Source organism: Budorcas taxicolor, chromosome 23 (assembly GCF_023091745.1).
Source record: "Budorcas taxicolor isolate Tak-1 chromosome 23, Takin1.1, whole genome shotgun sequence".
NCBI lineage: Eukaryota > Metazoa > Chordata > Mammalia > Artiodactyla > Bovidae > Budorcas > Budorcas taxicolor.
The window spans coordinates 35,061,783-35,082,560 of record NC_068932.1 but is presented as its reverse complement, the minus strand read 5'-3'; the positions used below and the strand labels follow the sequence as shown (position 1 = coordinate 35,082,560).

The 20,778-nt window shown below is 35.7% G+C and overlaps 1 protein-coding gene across 1 annotated transcript in view; it reads right to left on the bottom strand.

Moving 5' to 3' along the window:
* Nucleotides 1-20,778, bottom strand: part of ATRNL1 (attractin like 1) — a 795,857-nt gene that overhangs the window by 606,928 nt on the left and 168,151 nt on the right. Inside the window, exons 14-17 of the mRNA XM_052660645.1 lie at nucleotides 19,730-19,862; nucleotides 15,709-15,890; nucleotides 1,875-2,088; nucleotides 34-222 (exon numbers count right to left, since the gene is read on the bottom strand). Coding sequence (XP_052516605.1) covers nucleotides 34-222; nucleotides 1,875-2,088; nucleotides 15,709-15,890; nucleotides 19,730-19,862 — 718 coding nt within the window. The remainder of the gene's footprint in view (nucleotides 1-33; nucleotides 223-1,874; nucleotides 2,089-15,708; nucleotides 15,891-19,729; nucleotides 19,863-20,778) is intronic.

The following is a 20,778-nucleotide window of genomic DNA, read 5'->3' as shown; positions in this document are numbered from 1 at the left end:
TAAACAAAAAAGTGACTCTAGAGAAACACTTACGAGAGCAGGTGGCAGTCTGCCACTCCAGACACTGCCCGTATGGAAAGGAGATTATGTAGGCGTTGGAGTCAACACACCGCTTGGTGCTGCTACACCACATACACTCCATGCCGTTGCTCGTACAGTTGGAACACGACGTCCTTAAAGAGCAGGGCTTTTTGCACGGCCTCGCGTTTTGATTTGGACTAACTGGAAAAAATTAACAAAAAATAATTATTTTATTTATTAACTGCTTTTTGGACACAAGGATGTGAGTTTTGTTCATTTTGTTGTTGTTTAGGGAAGGTTTCAATGAAGCCAAGTTTGGAATAAATATTAGAGTCAAAATTATACAAGGTAAAATGAGAATGAACATGGCATGTCAATACTGCTTAAATTTATTATCTACTTTGAAATTTATAATACCCTGGAAAATTTTAATCCTTTACAAAGTACACAAAATTGTATAACTTAAATTTGTTTAATAGCAATGCAATACATGACTTAGGGTTTTGTTTCTATTGGCTAGATAATATGTACACTTATCATTATTTACTTTTCAAGCTAGCCATACTTCTATTAATATAAACATTCCATACCTTATAAAAGCAATTAACAATACAGTTTACTATAAAAATTTAACATAAAACATAATCTTTTTCATACCTATTTGTATTGCTATGTTTTAAATGTTAGTAAGGATGTGGAGAAATTGTACCCTGTACACCACTTCTAGGAATGGTAAAATGGTGATGCTTCTGTAGCAAACAGTATGGCAAGTCCTCAAAAAATTAAACACAGAATTATCATAGGATATAGCAATTCCACTTCTGGCTATATACACAGAGACATGAAAGCAGGAGCTGAAACAGTTATTTGTACCCATCTTCACAGCATCATTATTCACTATAGTCAATAGGTAGAAGCAACAAGTGTCCACCAATGTATGAAGAGGTAAAGAAAATGTGGAATATAAACACAATGGATAAACATTCAGGTTTAAAAAGGAATGATATTCTGACACATACTACAAGAAGGGTGAACGTGGAAAACATTATTCTGAAAGGAAATAAGCCAGTCACAAATGGACAAATACCTCATGATTCCACTTATATGAGATACTTAGCAGTGGGGCTGGGGAGGGGTGAATTGGGAGTTATTGCATAATGGATATGGAGATATAGTTTGGGAAGATGAAAAAGTTCTGGAGATGGATAGTGTTGATAGATGAACAACAATGTGGATGTACTTAATGACACTGAACTCGACACTTAAAAATGATTTAGAAATCTCAATCATATCTCAAAACCACTGAATGAAAAAAATGGCTAAAATTGTAAGTTTGACATTATGTATATTTCACTGCAATACAAAATATAATATTTAAAAAGAGAAAAGAATTCAGTACTCCTTTCTCACTTAAGAAAACTCCATTTCAAAGGATGTAACAGAAATGTTTCTTTTCACTTGCCAACTAAAATAGATCTATAGGATTAAAATGATTCTAAATTTGTTGCTAATCTTAACAATTAATCTTTCTTACAAAAACTATTATTATAAAAGCAAAACACAGTAAAAAATTAAGAACAGATTGTTACTAGAGCATCACTATTTTAACCAAGAAATAAAGATTGTATAAAACAATACAATTCTATTACTTTTACAAGTTAATGCTGAGGTCACTAACAGTAAATGGAGAAAGTGGACAGAGATAAAATTTACACAGAAATCAGCATCATTAAAAGGTGGTGACAGTTACTTCAGGCCTATGTAGGATCACAGGCTGCAAGAGGGATGTGGGAAGAAGAGTTGGAAATATAAATTACATCTTTAAAGAAACATTAGTTTACAGGACTACTTACCAACAGGTTTTTCGCAGACAAGCCCATCTGCCATAGACGTGCAAGGATTAGCTTTTAAGCCTGCCACTGCAGCCCTTTCTAGATATGCACAGAACCCAGAATCATTAGGTTCACCAGGAAGCCACTGTAGTGTTGTATTTGTAAATGGAGACATGTCTTCCCATCCCCAGTAGGATATATTGATCTTGCGTAAGCCTACCCAAGGTGATACTTTCTGTAAACAACAGCAAAAGCAACATTTTTTAAAAAGTGAGATGTAAAAATCCTGTGTCACATTCCTTAGCAAACAGTTCATTATCTTTAAAAATTACATTTTAAAATATATCATAGTACCTTTCTAATAACATCTAATACCAAGGGAAATTAACAATCTAGGACATCTTGGAAAATGATGCATAATAGAATACTATGTTTAAACTATACATTAGCGACATGACTCAGGTCATTTATTTAGCCTTTGTGAACCTCAGTTTCCTATTCTATAAAATGGGGTTATCTGATATACATACATATCTTATGAAATGCATGCATGCATGCTAAGTCGCTCCAGTCATGTCTGACTCTGTGCAACCCTATGGAGAGCAGCCCACCAGGCTCGTCTGTCCACAGGATTCTCCAGGCAAGAATACTGGAGTGGGTTGCCATTTCCTTCTCCACTTATAAGAATAGATCATTTTTAAAAACAACATATTGTATTGCTAGTTGTTACTGATATTTCTGCTGCAGCTGCTATTACTACTGCTGCCATCAATCTAATGAGTTATGGAGTTAAGAATCTAAAGCTCAAGTGCCATTATATGCACTGTAAGAAAACAGAAAACAAAACCATGAACAGGAATAAAGGCTGAGTGAAGACTTCACAATAGGGTCACAAAGAGACAAAGAAGTGCCTCTCTTCCAGATCAGACCTCTACTAGTACAGTCGGACTTAAGTGCAGTTTTAGATAAAATTAGTCATCTACTTTCATTATTAAAGAGATCAAGAAATAAATAATAAAGATCTTTGACCCTGTTGCCTAAAATTTAATTAACAGAGGTTGATAAATGCCACCAAAGTAAATATTAACACTCTCAGCAATACTTCAAAAGCAGCTTAAAAACAAAATATATTCTGTATTTACATATTTTAATCATTCCTAAATTATTTTAATCATTCTTAAATTTTAAAAGGCTATTCTAATGAGACTGACAAAATAATGATATATTCTTGTGCTAAGCTACTCTCCTCACAAAATCTTTTTAGATTGCAAATATCTCTTTTTCTTGTCTTGTTTCTGCTTACGGTTATACATCTCTTTTTGAGATTTTAACTTTCATTTTTTGTAGCTTAACTGAGGTATAATTGATAAATGAAAATTATACATATATAAGGTGTATGGTATGGCATATTTGTTTGGTATATGTGTTTCACATTGTAAATTATCACATCAAGGTAATTAACATTACCTATCACCTCATATAACTTTGTGTGTGTGTGTGTGGTAAGAACATATAAGATCTACTCTCTTAACAAATTTCAAGTTTACAATATAGTATTAACTACAGTCAACTGTCCTATACACTAGATCTCCCAAAATTATTGTCCTGCATAACTGAAACTTTGTATCCTCTGATCTACATCTAAACATTTCTCCTATACCCAACCCCTGGCAATCTTTATTCTATCTGCTTGTATGAGCTCAACCATTTTAGATTCCACATATAAATGAGAACACCTAGTATTTGTCTAAGTCTAGCTTATTTTACATAGCATAAATGTGTCTCCAGGTCCATCCACGTTGTTAAAAACAGAAATTCCTGATTTTTTTAAGTCTGAATAAAATTATACGTGTGTGTATATATATATATGCACATAAATATTTATGTTTGTATATTTTCTTTATCCATTCATGAACACTTAAGCTGTGTCCATAACTTGGCTATTTGGAAGTGCAGATATCTCTTCAAGATAGTGATTTAATTTCCTTAGGATATGGAACTGGGCTTCCCTCATGGCTCAGATGGTATAGAATCCACCTGCAATGCGGGAGACCTGGGTTCGATCTCTGGGTTGGGAAGATCTCCTGGAGGAGGGCATGGCAACCCACTCTAGTATTCTTGCCTGGAGAATCCCCATGAACAGAGGAGCCTGGAGGGCTACAGTCCGTGGAGTCGCAAAGAGTCGGACATGATTGAGCTACTAAGCACAGCACAGGGTTTATAACTAGGTGTGGCACTGTTGGACCATATGATATTTTTAATTTGGTGGTGGGGGGACTCCATGCTGTTTTCCAAATTGACTATACCAGTTGTATTCCCACCAACAGTATATAAGGATTCCTTTTCTCCATATTGTTGCCAATATTTGTTATCTCTTGTCTTTTGGACAATAGCCTTTCCAACAAATGTGAGTTGATATCTCAGTTGGTTTTGATTCACACTTCCCTGATGTTTAGCGATGTTGAACTTTTTATAATATACTTGATGGCCATTTGTATGTCTTCTTTGAAAAATATCTACTTATGTCCTTTGCCTGTTTTTTAACTGGGTATATTTGTGTGTGTGTGTGTGTGTGTGTGTGTGTGTGTGTGTGTGTGTGTGTGTGTGTGTTGAGATGCTTGAGTGCCTTATATATTTTGGACAATAACTCTTTATTAGATACATGGTTTACAAACATTTTCTCCCATTCCTCAGGTTGTCTCTTTATTCTGATGATTATTTCCTTTGCTATGCAGAAGCTTATTAGTTTGACACAATCTCATTTGCTCTTGTCTGTGCTTTTGGGCTCACATTCAAAAAAATCACTGCCCTGACCAATGTCAACAAGACTTTTCTGCATGTTTGCCTCTGGAAATTTTACAGTTTCAAGTCTTAAAGTTTAAGTCTTTATTTTGAATTGATTTTTGTATATGGTATGAGAAAAAGAATCTTTCATTCTTCTACATAAGAATATCCAAAATCATTTATTGAAGAGATTGTCCTTTTCCCATCCTGTATTCTTGACACCTTTGGCAATCATCAATTGATCATAAATGCATGGATTTATTTAGGGCTATTATAATGTGTCTTGGTGAAGATCTTTTTATGTTCAATCTGCTTGAGGTTCTTTGGGATTAATGGCTCTGGATGTTCATTTCCTCCTCCATATTAGGGAAGTTTCCTGTCATTATATCTTTAAATGAGCTTTTGAACTCCCATAAAGCATACATTGATTCCTTACGGTCTACAGTAAGTTCCCTAGGCTTTCTTCACTTTTTTTTCATTCTCTTTTTTTAAACTGTAGGTAATTTCAAATGACTTGTACTTGAGCTTGCTGACTCTTTATTCTGCCTGTTAAGAGTCCGCTATTGAAGTTCTATGTGGAATTACCTAGTTCAGTCATTGCATTCTTCAGCTCCATTAATTACTCTTGGGTTCTTTTTTTATAGTCTCTGTGTCTTTGCGGAACCACTCAATTAACTCTTCTTTCATATACTGTTCTCCTAATATTGTTAGGCTGTTTATCTGTGTTTTCTTATAATTCACTGAGCTTCTTTCATTGGTTATTTTAAATTCTTTGTCAGGCAGTTTGTAGATCTCCATTTCTTTTCAGTCAGTTATTGTTTAGTTGCTAAGTCATGTCCAACTCTTTGCAACCCCAGGGATTGTAGCCCTCCAGTCTCCTCATATCCATGGGATTTTCTAGGCAAGAACAGTGGAGTGGGTGGCCATTTCCTTCTCCAGGGGATTTTCTCAACCCAGGAGTCAAACCCACGTCTCCTGCATTGGCAAGCAGACTCCTTATGCTGAGCCACTAGAGAAGCCCCTACACGTGCTTCACTTTGTTCTTTGGTAACATCATGTTTCCCTGATTCTTCATGATTCCTATGGCCTTGCATTGGTGAATGCATATGAGAAGTAATCACCTCTTCCAGTCTTTACAGACTGGCTTCAGTAGGGAAAGCCTTTCTCCAGTCAGCCTATCTAGGGATTCTGGCAGTCTGTGTGGTGGGGTCTGTGGCAAGCTTACTGTTGAAGTCCTCAAATGGGCTGCCCTTGAGGACAGCCTAGGCCATGGGTAAGCAGGCCTAGAATTTGGATCCAGAGGACCTCTCTGGTGCCTGGGTTCAGAGGGACAAGCCTGGAACCTGGGTCCTCTGGAGTGGGTCTGGAGTTTAGGTCTGCATAGACAGACTCAGAACCGAGGGCTCCACAAGGGCAAGCCTGGAACCAGAGCCTGAGTGCAGGCCTGGATCCGAGGTCTGAAGGGGTCACTATGGCACAGAGGTCCACTGGAATAGGGCTGGTGGTGACTGAGTACAAAGTGATGGGCCTGTAATCTAGTCCACAGTGCCAAGCAAGGAAATTCGGTCCACAGGGGTCAGTCTGGGGCCTGGATCTGCGGGAGCCACCCAGAAGCATGGATCCACAAGGGCTTACCTGGCACTGAAGCAGGCCTTGAGCCTAAATCCACTGGGGCCAGTCTGGTGCTGGGGCAAGCTGGGCACCTGGGCCCACAAGTATGGTCCTAAGGCTGCCGGGGCTAGCCTGGTACCAGGGTCCACTGGGACAAGCCTGGCCCTGAGTCTGTGAGATAGGTGTGATACCTGTGTCCATGGGGGAGGGCCTGAAGCCTGAGTCCACTGGAATGAGCCTGACCCTTGGTTTGCAGAGGCCAGCCCAAGGGAGGACGTGGATCTTGGGTTTCCTAGAGCCCAGGAATATGTGGGAGCTGGCCTGGACGATAGGTCTGTGGGTACCAGTCTGCAGTCTGAGGCCACAGGAGCCAGTCTAGCACTGGGGTGTGCTTGGCGCCTGGGTTCACGGGGAAAATCCACGCACTGGGGTTCATTAGGGCAGAGCTCAGGGTGGGGACCACAGCAAAACAAGTGCTCATTTCATCCTCTTTCCCCTTTTCAGGGGGTATTTCTCACTAAGCTTCACTGCACTGTGGAGACTTAGGGGAAGGATGATGCAGGTAATGTGGAACTGTCCTTTCGACCATTTTTAATCAGTCTTTTCTTATTTCTGTGTTCTCTCTGCCATCTCTGATGCTATAACCTCTCGCCTGGACTCCTGAGCTTCTGGAAAGGTATTTTGTGTATAGGTAATTTGTTAAATCAGTGTTTCTGGGAGGGAATGAGTACCAGAAATTTCCATTTTACCAAATTGCTAACATCATTCCAAAACATTCCCACTTAAATACACATAATAATATACTTATGTTTGAAGTTATCAAGTTAAGAATATTATATTATAATGTGAAGTGGTTTCAAAACTCCACATCATCTCTTTTTTATATTACTGTGTGTCAGGGTAGAGAAAAACATGTTCCTCCACCTGGGTCTTTGACAATATATAAGTAAGACATATTAATTCAGTATTTATTCTAAATATGTTCTACAAATGGTCCTTGAGAGCTTCTAAAGAACTTGTAGACCTTGAAATTTATACAGTGTACAAATATAATGATTTTTACACATAAATACTCAACAAATATTTCTTAAATAAAATTAAAGTATTAACATTCATTAGGGGCTTCCCAGGTGGTTCAATGATAAAGAATCCACCGGCCAAGCAGGAGACACAAGTTCAGTCTCTGGGTCAGGAAGATCCCCTGGAGAAGGAAAGAGCAACCCACTCCATTATTCTTGCCTGGGAAATCCCATGGACAGAGAAGCCTGGTGGGCTACAGTCTATAGGGTCGCAAGAGTCAGACACAACTTAGTGACTAAAGAACAACTAACATTCATTAGAACGGATCTCATATCACCCAGCAGAGTACTGTACATATCATAGGCAGACGAGAAATTTTGCTAAACAAGGTCAGTAGAACAGAGATAGTTATTTTCTAACATTCAGTTTTTGACACAGAGATAATAAACAATGTTTTCTAATTATAAAAACACACATGCTGCTTTGTCTTGTGACCATCATATATTTCATACATTATTCTCAATATATTTTGATAACAAAAAAGCTATAATATTTTTATAGTTCTTGATAATAACAGCAGGAATCAATCCAACATAGATATTTCAGATTAATGACTGTGCTTTACATTATAGCAACTCTGTCTGTGTTTCCAAACTACCTATATAAAGACAAGTTGTTGAAAATGAAACATTTTTCTCTAAATCGTCATGATAAGAATCTGCAAGGAAGAAGAGAAGAGCAGGAAAATAAGCAGTTGATAAAATATTTAAAGTAACTATTACCCAGTAAATGAGCTGGACAGGCAGTTGAGAAACAAAAGATAAATTACTATATTATGAAAATTTACTGCAGCACACCATAAATCACTGCAACATTTCATTAGCCACTGCCAATAAGTACATGATCATTTGACCCAGGATATCTCTTTAAAGTGCATGAATTTGTCAATCTCCATTTATGATGGAAGGGTTATCTTAAGTTTATACAACTGCAATGACTCAGGGTATAATTCACTTTCTATAATGATATGTTTAATGCAATGTCACCTTGCAGAAAATTCCACCTTTGAAATTTTGCTAAACTTCATATTTCTAATGAAACAAAATATTTATTTACAGAGAAGGACAGTCCACAAACTACTGAATCTAAGTTCATCATATATTCAAATTAATTGTTGATCTAATCTTTATGATTTATAAACAAGCAAGAAAAACTAAGCAACTTCAAGAAGAAGTCTTGAAATATGAAGCTTCTAAAATAGCGCTTTTTGAGATTATAATGTAAAAACTAAGAATAACATAAACAAAGGAAAAAGCAGTTGAGTTCCAAAGCCAAACACGGTGCTTGTTTGTGCTTGTGCTCAATTGCTCAGTTGTGTCAGACTCCGCAACCCCATAAACCGTAGCCTGCCAAGCTCCTCTGTCCATGGGATTATCCCATCAAGAATCCTATAGTGGGTTTCCCTATCCTTCTCCAGGGGAACTTTCTGATCCAGGGCTTGAACTCATCTTCTGCAGCTCCTTCACTGGCAGGCAGATTCTTTATCACTGAGCCACCTGGGAAGCCCAAAGCCAAACAGAAGTACTTTTCTAAAATTCAAAGAATGTGGAACTACCAATAAGAAGCTCTTGGTAAGTTAAATATATTCAGTAGAAAGAATGTCCAAATATTCACTGATAACTACCCCTCAATTTTATAATGAAAACAATGAAGCTCTTGCTAGTACAAATTATGTTGTATGCTCCATATGACCAAAAACAAAACTTTACAAATACTACTTTGTTGCATTTTTCTAAAATATTTTTAAAAATCAGTAGATCTCTCCTAGATGATACCATGTGCATCTTATCCCCAACTATAAGGCTAGTAGCTCTCAAACAAGATAAATCAAGAGAAAAACAAAAACAGAGGTATTTCTCTGAATCCTTACAAATATCTTTCTGTACTACAGCCAACTCCAAGTCTTGCAACAAGTAACTAGGGTATTACTCTGGGAAACTCCTTAAGTTGACATTACATGTCAGATATCTATCCTCTAACTGCATATATCGCCCTGTGTGCATTTATCATTGCAATTATCACACTTTGGTATAATTGGGTTGGTCTTTCTCCTCTGAAAGCTCTTTGACAACAGTGATTGTTTTTAATTTCTATATTCTCAGCAAGCCGTAGACTGCCAAGTACACTGAGTGTGCTCATACTAAACGAATGAAGATTAGCCCATCCTTTCCCGAAAAATAGCTTTAGTTCACAAAAAAATGGTTTAATAATACAAATTGAATTATTATAGTTTTTCTTTACCCTATTAATATCAACCATTTAATATATTTGTTTGACAACCAAGTATCATATTGTAATGTCCATGTAAAATTTTTGAATATTTATAAAAACTAAGGATATATTACTTTGCCGACAAAGGTCCGTCTAGTCAAAGCTACGGTTTTTCCAGTAGTCATGCATGGATGTGAGACTTGGACCATAAAGAAAGCTGAGCACCAAAGAACTGATGCTTTTGAACTGTGGTGCTGGAGAAGACTCTTGAGAATCCCTTGGACTGCAAGGAGATCCAACCAGTCCATCCTAAAGGAATTCAGTCCTGAATATTCATTGGAAAGATTGATGCTGAAGCTAAAACTCCCATACTCTGACCACCTAATGTGAAGAACTGACTCATTGGAAAAGACCCTGATGCTGGGAAAGATTGAAGGCAGGAGGAGAAGGGGATTACAGAGGATGAGATGGTTGGATGGCATCACTGACTCAGTGGACATGAGTCTGAGCAAGCTTTGGGAGCTGGTGATGCACAGGGAAGCCTGGCATGCTGCAGCCCATGGGATCACAAAGAGTCAGACACGACTGAGTGACTGAACTGAACTCAAGGATATAAATGATCGATTTCACTAATGAAAGGGAAGACTTTAGACTCTGTACAGATATAAAATGTCATTAGAAATTAAATTATCCATATCAATACTTATGAGAAACACATATGTTAATACCACCACAAAAACTGTGGTAGGGAGTAACAGTGAATTGAATATTCATACAAACACTTCAAAAGGGTATGTGCTTAAGTCCCTCTAATTTGTTTAATATTTATACAAAACTGTTAAGTCACTTTTTAAAACTCAGACGCTTATTCCCTTGTTATTAGCAAAAGGAAAATCCATAAAATATATTCATATTCTTTAACATAAGTCAGGAATGTTCTTAAGAGGAAAAAGATCCTAGTATAATTAATGGAGATGGGGGGAAGGCTTTGTAAAATGGAAAAAATTAAAACATCAGTTTGGGGTAAATATTTTTCTATAGACAATATCTATATTAACTCTTCATTGAATAAATTCATTTAGTTACCTAAAAATTCATTATCTGATTAATGATTCCTGGAAATAGTAGTAATAGCAATAGTGGAAACATACAAAAATAACAACCTTAAAAATGCAAACAATAATAATCATAAGTAAACACTTAAATAAAATTTATATTCTTCACATACAACATCTCACTTATTTTTCACAATAAACATTAGTTCAGTTCAGTTCAGTCGCTCAGTCATGTCCAGCTCTCTGTGACCCCATGGATTGCAGCACGCCAGGCCTTCCTGTCCATCACCAACTTCTGGAATTTACTCAAACTCATGTCCATTGAGTCGGTGATGCCAACCAACCATCTCATTCTCTGTCGTCCCCTTTTCACCTCCTGCCTTCGATCTTTCCCAGCATCAGCGTCTTTTCAAATGAGTCAGTTCTTCACATAAGGTGGCCAAAGTATTGCAGTTTCAGCTTCAGCATCAGTCCTTACAATGAATATTCAGGACAGTAGCAAATAACTATCCCAGGTTACAGATGAGAAACATAGGGCTGTGGAAGTTAACTTGCTACTACGTTGTAGCAAAAAGCAGCATTTCCAGATTGCCTGCTTTCCATCAGTTTGATACTTAAGGCATCATTTGTCCTCAGTGTTGTTTAAAAATCAGCTATATCAAAAATGTATCCCTTAACTGTTTCAACGGCAAGCAATTGGTAATATATGTTCTGAAAAGTTTTCAAACCAAAAGCATCTCCACTACACTGTACCAAAAGACTCCTTGCCCAAATAAATGTCATAACCTAAGGTCAAAATAAATCATTGAAATCTAACACCAATATCTGAATTATTGTCATACCTCCATTAGTGAAAGTTGCTCAGTCATGTCTGATTCTTTGTGACCCCCTGGACTATATACAATCCATGGAATTCTCCAGGCCAGAATACTGGAGTGGGTAGCCTTTCCCTTCTCCAGGGAATCTTCCCAACTCAGGGATCGAACTCATGTCTCCCACATTACAGGCAGATTCTTTACCAGCTGATCCACCAGGGAAGCCCCAAAATATTGGAGTGGGTAGCCTATCTCTTCTCCAGGGGATCTTCCTGACCCAGGAATCGAACTGGCCTCTTCTGCACTGCAGGCGGATTCTTTACCAGCTGAGCTATCAGGAAGCCCTGTGTAGAAATCATGCCACTTTGTGGATTATTTAGCCCACAGTGTCTATATGTGTGTGTATATTTTATTTTATTTTATTTTATTTTTTGATTTTTTAAATTTTAAAATCTTTAATTCTTACATGTGTTCCCAAACATGAACCCCCCTCCCACCTCCCTCCCCATAGCATCTCTGTGGGTCATCCCCATGCACCAGCCCCAAGCATGCTGTATCCTGCGTCAGACATAGACTAGCAATTCAATTCTTACATGATAGTATACATGATAGAATGCCATTCTCCCATATCATCCCACCCTCTCCCTCTCCCTCTGAGTCCAAAAGTCCGTTATACACAGCTGCGTCTTTTTTCCTGTCTTGCATACAGGGTCATCACTGCCATCTTTCTAAATTCCATATATATGTGTTAGTATACTGTATTGGTGTTTTTCTTTCTGGCTTACTTCACTCTGTATAATCGGCTCCAGTTTCATCCATCTCATCAGAACTGATTCAAATGAATTCTTTTTAACGGCTGAGTAATACTCCATTGTGTATATGTACCACAGCTTTCTTATCCATTCATCTGCTGATGGACATCTAGGTTGTTTCCATGTCCTGGCTATTATAAACAGTGCTGCGATGAACATTGGGGTACATGTGTCTCTTTCAATTCTGGTTTCCTCAGTGTGTATGCCCAGCAGTGGGATTGCTGGGTCATAAGGCAGTTCTATTTGCAATTTTTTAAGGAATCTCCACACTGTTCTCCATAGTGGCTGTACTAGTTTGCATTCCCACCAACAGTGTAGGAGGGTTCCCTTTTCTCCACACCCTCTCCAGCATTTACTGCTTGCAGATTTTTGGATCGCAGCCATTCTGACTGGTGTGAAGTGGTACCTCATTGTGGTTTTGATTTGCATTTCTCTGATAATGAGTGATGTTGAGCATCTTTTCATGTGTTTGTTAGCCATCCGTATGTCTTCTTTGGAAAAATGTCTATTTAGTTCTTTGGCCCATTTTTTGATTGGGTCGTTTATTTTTCTGGAATTGAGCTGCATAAGTTGCTTGTATATTTTTGAGATTAGTTGTTTGTCAGTTGCTTCATTTGCTATTATTTTCTCCCATTCAGAAGGCTGTCTTTTCACCTTGCTGATATTTTCCTTTGTTGCGCAGAAGCTTTTAATTTTAATTAGATCATAGATGGAGAAATGTACCATGTTCATGGATCAGAAGAATCAATATAGTGAAAATGAGTATACTACCCAAAGCAATTTACAAATTCAATGCAATCCCTATTAAGCTACCAGCCATATTTTTCACAGAACTAGAACAAATAATTTCAAGATTTGTATGGAAATACAAAAAACCTCGAATTGCCAAAGCAATCTTGAGAAAGAAGAATGGAACTGGAGGAATCAACTTGCCTGACTTCAGGCTCTACTACAAAGCCACAGTCATCAAAACAGTATGGTACTGGCACAAAGACAGACATATAGATCAATGGAACAAAATAGAAAGCCCAGAGATAAATCCACACACATATGGACACCTTATCTTTGACAAAGGAGGCAAGAATATACAATGGAGTAAAGACAATCTCTTTAACAAGTGGTGCTGGGAAAACTGGTCAACCCCTTGTAAAAGAATGAAACTAGATCACTTTCTAACACCACACACAAAAATAAACTCAAAATGGATTAAAGATCTAAATGTAAGACCAGAAACTATAAAACTCCTAGAGGAGAACACAGGCAAAACACTCTCAGACATAAATCACAGCAGGATCCTCTATGATCCACCTCCCAGAATTCTGGAAATAAAAGCAAAAATAAACAAATGGGATCTAATTAAAATTAAAAGCTTCTGTGTGTATATTTTAAACATTGGGCAAAACTGTACATACCTCAGATCTGAGGTATTTATTATCGTTTAGCTTTATCACTTAACTAATCTATACTGAGCTCTAATTTTACTTTTGATACAAAATTAAAAAATCTATAATGATGCTATGACAATTTACATTAGCATATTTCAAGTATATATTTAAACTAAATAAGTTATTTCAAAACTAGATTTAGTAAACTATTTCTACATCTCCTACTTAAGCTGTTCTTAAGCATTGTCTATACTTTTTCTTTTAATTGATGTATGTGAAGTGAAAGACACTCAGTCATGTCCAGCTCTTTCTGTGACTCCATGGACTGTAGCCCACCAGGCTCCTCTGTCCATGGATTCTCCAGGCAAGAATACTAGAGTGGGTAGCTATTGCCTTCTCCAGGAGATCTTCCTGATCCAGGGATCGAACCTGGGTCTCTTGCACTGCAGGCAGATTCTTTACCGTCTGAGCCTTCAGCAAAGCTCCATTAATTGATGCAAGATTGACATATAATATTATTTTAATTTCCAGAATTCAAAATAATGATTCAATATTTGTATAGATTGTAGAATTATAAGTCTAGTTAAGGTATGTCACCATACACAGTTTTTTGTGAAGATTTTTAAGATCTACTCTCAGCACATTTCAAATATGTAATACAGTATTATTTACTATAGTCATCACATTGTGTATTACAGCCTCATAGCGTATTTATTTTATAATTGTAAGTCTGTACCTTTTGACTGCTTTCGTCCATTTTGCCCACCCTCCATACTTACCTCTGGGAAATACCAAACTGTTCTATCTGTGAGCTTAGTTTTTTAGTTTTTAGAATGTTTGTTTGTTTGCTTTAAATTCACCATATATGTGAGATCACAGAGTACTGAAATATTGCCATTTGCAAGAACATGGATAGATCTAATTTAAATAAGTCAGGATAAGAAAAATACCATATATTTTTATATGCAGAATCAAAAAGAAATCCAAGAACAACATATATCATACAAATATCAAATGATTATGTTGTACACCTAAAACAATACAATGTATAATATAATCTGCTCAATTTTTTCAAATGTCTTCAAGACACTTCAAGTAAGTATATGAACTAAGATATTTCAAAACTACATTTAGTAAATTATTTCCAAACCTCCAACTTAATCTGTTCTTAAGAGTTTACTATATTTTAACATCCAAGAACAGCAAATAAGTACTATGGATTCCTATTAGAAGTTTATTGTAAACTGATATTTGATACCATTTCAGAGCAAATAGTACATTTCTATGGAAATATTTTTCATAAAACAGTTTTCAAGGAAATTAAAACTGCTTCCAAGTGTTGTATGTTCCAAATCTTCCATATACTTTAATGATCTCTTTAAGTCCAGCTAACTATTTGTATATTATTTCAAGCATATCTATACTAAGAGGATAATTCAAACTTTTAACCCTCAGAACATACACATAAACACACATACACACAAATATAGCCTATACAAATATAGCCAATATATGCTGGTCTAGTGTTCTGATTATAAAAGACATCCTAAGTTACAAGAATAATAATGCTTCAAACAAATTATTAAATTATACACAGAAGTTTTAAAGTATATTTATTCATATGAGATGACTTCTTGCTAAGGTAATGCAATGGTTTACTGAGCAAAACATGAGAGAAGCAATTTAGAAAATTACCAAACTACCAAATGCTGTGCTGTGCTCAGTCATGTCCAAATCTTTGCAACCCCATGGATTGTAACCTGCCAGGTTCCTCTGTCCATGGCATACTCGAGGCAAGAATACCTGAGTGGGTTGCCATTTCTTTCTCCAGGGGATCTTCCTGACCCAGGAATCGAACCCACATCTATTGCGTCTCCTGCATTGGCAGGTGGATTCTTTACCACTGCCACCTGGGGGGAGGGGCATATTACCAAATACAAGTACGGAATGAGCCCCCTGACTACTCACTGTTGAAATGAGTTCTACTTTCACTTCCAAGGTTTATTAAACATAATGGATTTAAAAACAAAAAAGAATGACTCATTGCCAATAGCTATATGATTAAAAGCATATTCCCATAATAAAAACAAATATAATTGTACCTGTTGTGTATACTTCTGTATTTCATCCAGTACAAATTCTACTTCTTTTGAAGTTGTTAGTGAAGCAAGATTTCCACTAAGATTATAGCAGTAAAGTTTAGCATTGTCATAGTTTTCTCTACTGGAATTAATTCTAAGACAAGCATCCCCGACATGAATCCATCCTTCTCCACAAAGATGAGCTAGTCAAAAAAAAAAAAAAAAGGCTTATTTTTTGATTATCCAAACACATGCATATTTTTCAATTATTTCAGAATGGTAAATAAATACAACTTCTAGATTTGCTTAAATAATTTTTATGATAAAAATTCAAATATATCCTTGTATTATACTAAACAAAATCTGACTAATATTTTGGTGAAGAATAAGAACAGAAGATCCTAATTTTTTCTCTAATTATTAAACATAAGAAAAGCTACGGCTCTGTAACATCAGTCAAAATCTGTTGACTGTTAGGTCTTCTGTGTAAATCTAGTGTATTGATATATGGTTTTGCAGCAAGTGAAATCACTACCACACTTATATGTCACAAGGTTTACTTTATACAAGATTACTTCAGTAGAAAAATAACCACACAACAAAAGCAAAGTTATTTCTACAAGTATAGCTATTAGTAACTGTCCTCTCAGCTATGGAATTAGATTAACTAATCTCTTTAGCCCAGGTGTACTATTTTGATATAAGCCGGGTTCTTTGATTCTCTCATTATAATTATGGGGCGAGAAGTCTCATTTCATTTATGCTTCGTAAAAAAACTAGAAAGTTTGCTTTCAAATATTTATTTTTACACAACCTTTCAGGTCTTTTGAAAGTTTAAACATACTATTCAGTAACAGTGGTTTTTCCTTAGGCTCCAAATTGAACTTAAAACAGTGTTTTCTAAAACACAGACTTATAAACTCAATATAAAGTTATGCTCTAGGATACATTAACACTGAGGTGTTTTATTGACAAACCAATCTGTGAAGCTTGACTTGACTATCCGTTAGTTTCATATCACTAAATATTTCAGTGCCTCTTGCCCTTTCAGGTTGGATGCATCAGTTCGGCCTTTATGGAATTATTATAAAGCAGCAGTTCTCCAACATTTTGGTCTCAAGACCCCTTTAAACCCTTAAAAATAATTGAGAATGCCACAGATTTTTCCTTATACATTTTATATCTATGGAGCTTGACCATATTAAAAATTAAAACTAATCTTTTAAATATATATATATTTATTCATTTAAAATTTTATTACAAACTTACTCTTCCAGTTTCTTGGATGTCTTGCCCCTTAACGCTATTATTACACACCCAAGGAAGATGTATTAATATCTTCACATTTTATCCTTGAGAAAGGAAAGCTGATGGTTTAAATTAGGCCCTTGGCATCAAAAATTGAGATGGGTTGATAAATGAATAGGGCATGGATAGGCAGAGAAATCAGAGATAGAGCAGAGTAAAATGTGCATTGCAGAATCTAGGGTGTGGGTAGTGAGTGTCCTCACTACAATTCTATTTTTCATAAAAAAAATGTTTGAAATTTTTCATTAAAAAATGTTAAGGAAATACATAACAACTTCAAATAAATAGCATATTTAATTTCTCTTAATTACAGTCTCCAAAAAACAAAAGAGTTAAGAGTGTGGCTTTGTTCTATATTTTTGCAAATCCCTTTAATGTTGGTTTAATATAACATTCAATCTATTAGAATCACACACTATGTAGCCTTTGGAAAACTATTAATACAGAGTAAACCTATAACAGAATGAGAATTACAAAAGCACACAATATCTTAGTATCACAGGGCCCTTTGCTTCTTGAATAACTACTGTCCTATTAAACTAGGTAATGAGAATAACACATAGTGCTTGGAACATAGTAAGCACTCGATATACCAGATTCATTTAGTAAGACTTCTAATGCCTCTGTTTTCATTTTCAGGCTACACAGATAGCAATCTTCCTCGTCTTCTGAAATCTAAACTACCAGCACTTCAAGGAAACAGCATAGGAGTTTTTGTTAAATTTCAGCTTTCTTTCCTTACTGAATCAAGGAAGGATTTACATTAGTTTTGGTTATCTTTTGTTTTATAAGATCAAAAATACGTGGTTAATGAATCACACAAATGCAAGCAACGCATGGGCCTTTGGGGCTAAACTAAATCAGAGCACTAAACCAAATGTTGTGATGTCGTTAAGTTTCTGTAGCTTTGAGCACCACCTCAACTTCAGGATAGTAGCTAATTTTTAAAATAGGTTAAGCTTGATAAATTCAAATTGCCAATTTTACACGAGATCAATGGAAAAAATGCAATTCACAAATTTCCATGGAAAAAGGCAATTACTACAGACTAAGTTCTCCATTTAGGGGCTTCCCTGGTGGCTCAGAGGATAAAGCGTCTGCCTACAATGCAGGAGACCTGGGTTCGATCCCTGGGTCAGGAAGATCCCCTGGATAAGGAAATGGCAACCCATTCCAGTATTCTTGCCTGGAGAATCTCATGGACAGAGAAGCCTGGCGGGCTACAGTCCATGGGGTAGCAAAGAGTCGGACATGACTGAGCGACTTCACAGTTCTCCATTTAGAGCATTCACTTCCTTGAGACAAGCTGAACAGAAACCAAACTACATATAATGCCAAGCTGGCTCTTGTAAATATGAATACAGAATAAGGGGAGTTAGTGTATAATAAAATAGCTTATTATATTTATTATTCTCCAAAGTAATAACCTGGTCAAGTACAACCCTTAGGCCAAACTAAAATATTTTCCCAGGCAAGAGTAGATGGCTATTACTAAATATAACTTCACTATTATTTTCCCAAATTTCCACTGGTAATCAAATTCTCTTCTTATTGAATAATATTCCTTTACAATATATTCCTTCAGTCAACTCTTATTTTAGTCCAGGATTTACTCTGTCTTTTTAAAGAAACTTTGTAAGTATTTTTATTGATCTACATGTAGCTTTTAGACTTTAACACTTAGAAATTATTACTTTCAAGGTTTTGCTTGAAAAAACTATTGCTTCTCACTATTGCTTCTCAAATCTTACCTTCTGCATTAATATCCTCTAAATTACTCAAAATGAACACACATGCATACACTGCCATTTAAAAGCTTAAAAGCTTAGTACATAAACAAAATTCCAAAATCTCAGTGGTACTTTTAAAGGCAATCTAATTTTTATTTTATTACATGAACTTATAAGAAAGACCTAAATCCTATGATGGGATTTTCCAACACTTTCGAGAATTACATAGGTTCAGATATTTTTCAATGAAAAAATGAAAAAAAAACAAAACAAAAAATCATGAGATAGAAACAGACAAAAAACTGAACAGAGATAAACACCCAGTTACTAGTCCCCTCTGCCATTTACAAGTCATGCACTTTTTTAAGCAGGTCATGTAACCAGTCTCAGTTTATCTGTATAACAAGAAGATGGAACTGGTTAAATATCTATACAAGTTTTTTATTTTCTGATTTTCTCTTTCATACTCAAAAGAAAGAATACTTAGGGGTCTACTAAGAAGAATGCTAACTGTAAAAATAAATTGAAATTTCTTTTTCAAATGAGTTTTGTTCTGATTTACAGAACTTAAGCATCTCATTGAATCATATAATAATTTTTATGAATGTTACCATTTCTAATAAAAAAGAACAGTCAGTAAAAAACTGCTCCTGGAATTTAAAAAATAAAGGGCACTTAAATCCAATATGCCAAAATGTTAACATTGTTAGATCTGGATATTACTCTGAGTACTTACTATTTTCTATGTTTTTAAGATATACTTCTTTAATTGAAAAGTATTCTGATCAAGTCAACAGTAATAAACAGAAGATACCCTGAAAGTCTTAATCAGAAACAAATGTATAAATCTTTCTTGTAGGAACACTGCTATCTTTACTCCAATACTATTGTTTATTTGCTACTGATTTAATTTTAGAAAATGGAATATTCTTACTAAACATTCTTTACAAAAATAGCATTCATCTGTGGACTATAAAACTGATTTACCAAATGTAAATCTTTACCTGGTAGAGCCTGGCACTCTTGCTGTCGCTGATCCCACTGGCAATTCAAGTTTAGTGAACAGCTTTTACAGCTAGTAAGTTTGTTACAAATCTGCTCATTTCTCACATGGCATTTGGTATAGTTTTTCACAGACTATAAAGTTAAAAGATAAAGCATGTTACCTTTCGTCTTTGTACAGTAATGACTCATGAAGTTTAGCGTACACATAAATTACCTGGTGAACTTTACAACACAGACTTCTAACACCAAATCCAGTTCTACTGAATTAGAATTTCTTATTCATTTATTTATTTAAGCAAAGTTCTTAGAATTAGAATGTATGCTTATTGAAAAAACAAGCAAATTACACAATCTGAAACAGAAATCAAGTAATGAAAACGTATTCTATTGAATCTGATAGCAGGCTTCCAATCCAATAAATAAAGCAGATGAACAAAGTCGTTTCTCTCAATGATCACATCAAAGAATTCTAGTCATAATAAAACTATCACGCAGACTCCTGGGAATGAAGTGGAAGTAATGAGTAGCAAAAGTTAAAGAGATGCTTTATCAAAATCCGATACAATCTAAAACGATAAAGTATTTTCTCAACAACTCAAACCAAGTTTACTTCCACATACATTAAATAATGGTTTGGGTTACTTCTACAGACATTAAATAATGATTTCAGTTAACTGATGTTTCTCCTGTGTGTATCTATCACATTTCTTCAATAAAGGTTGAAAAGAACCCGCAAAAGTTACATTTTGATAAGTTCTATTGCACAACTACTCATATTTCAACTAATTTCAGGTCTAAGAGGTTGAAGGTTAAAGGTCAAAAAACAAAACAAAAGGCAATATAGGAACTTTGGTGTGAGTTCCCTATGTATATCAAGGTTTGATATTTCACATGATATTATCAATATCTGTGATTAAAAAAAAATCAGACTCTTCTTGTGACTCACTTTTGAGGGAAAAAAAAAAACACACAAAGGAAAAAAAGCACATGCTGCATCATAAGCTCCCTTTCCTGTCCACAGGTAGACACTCTTACCTTAGGCTTTCTC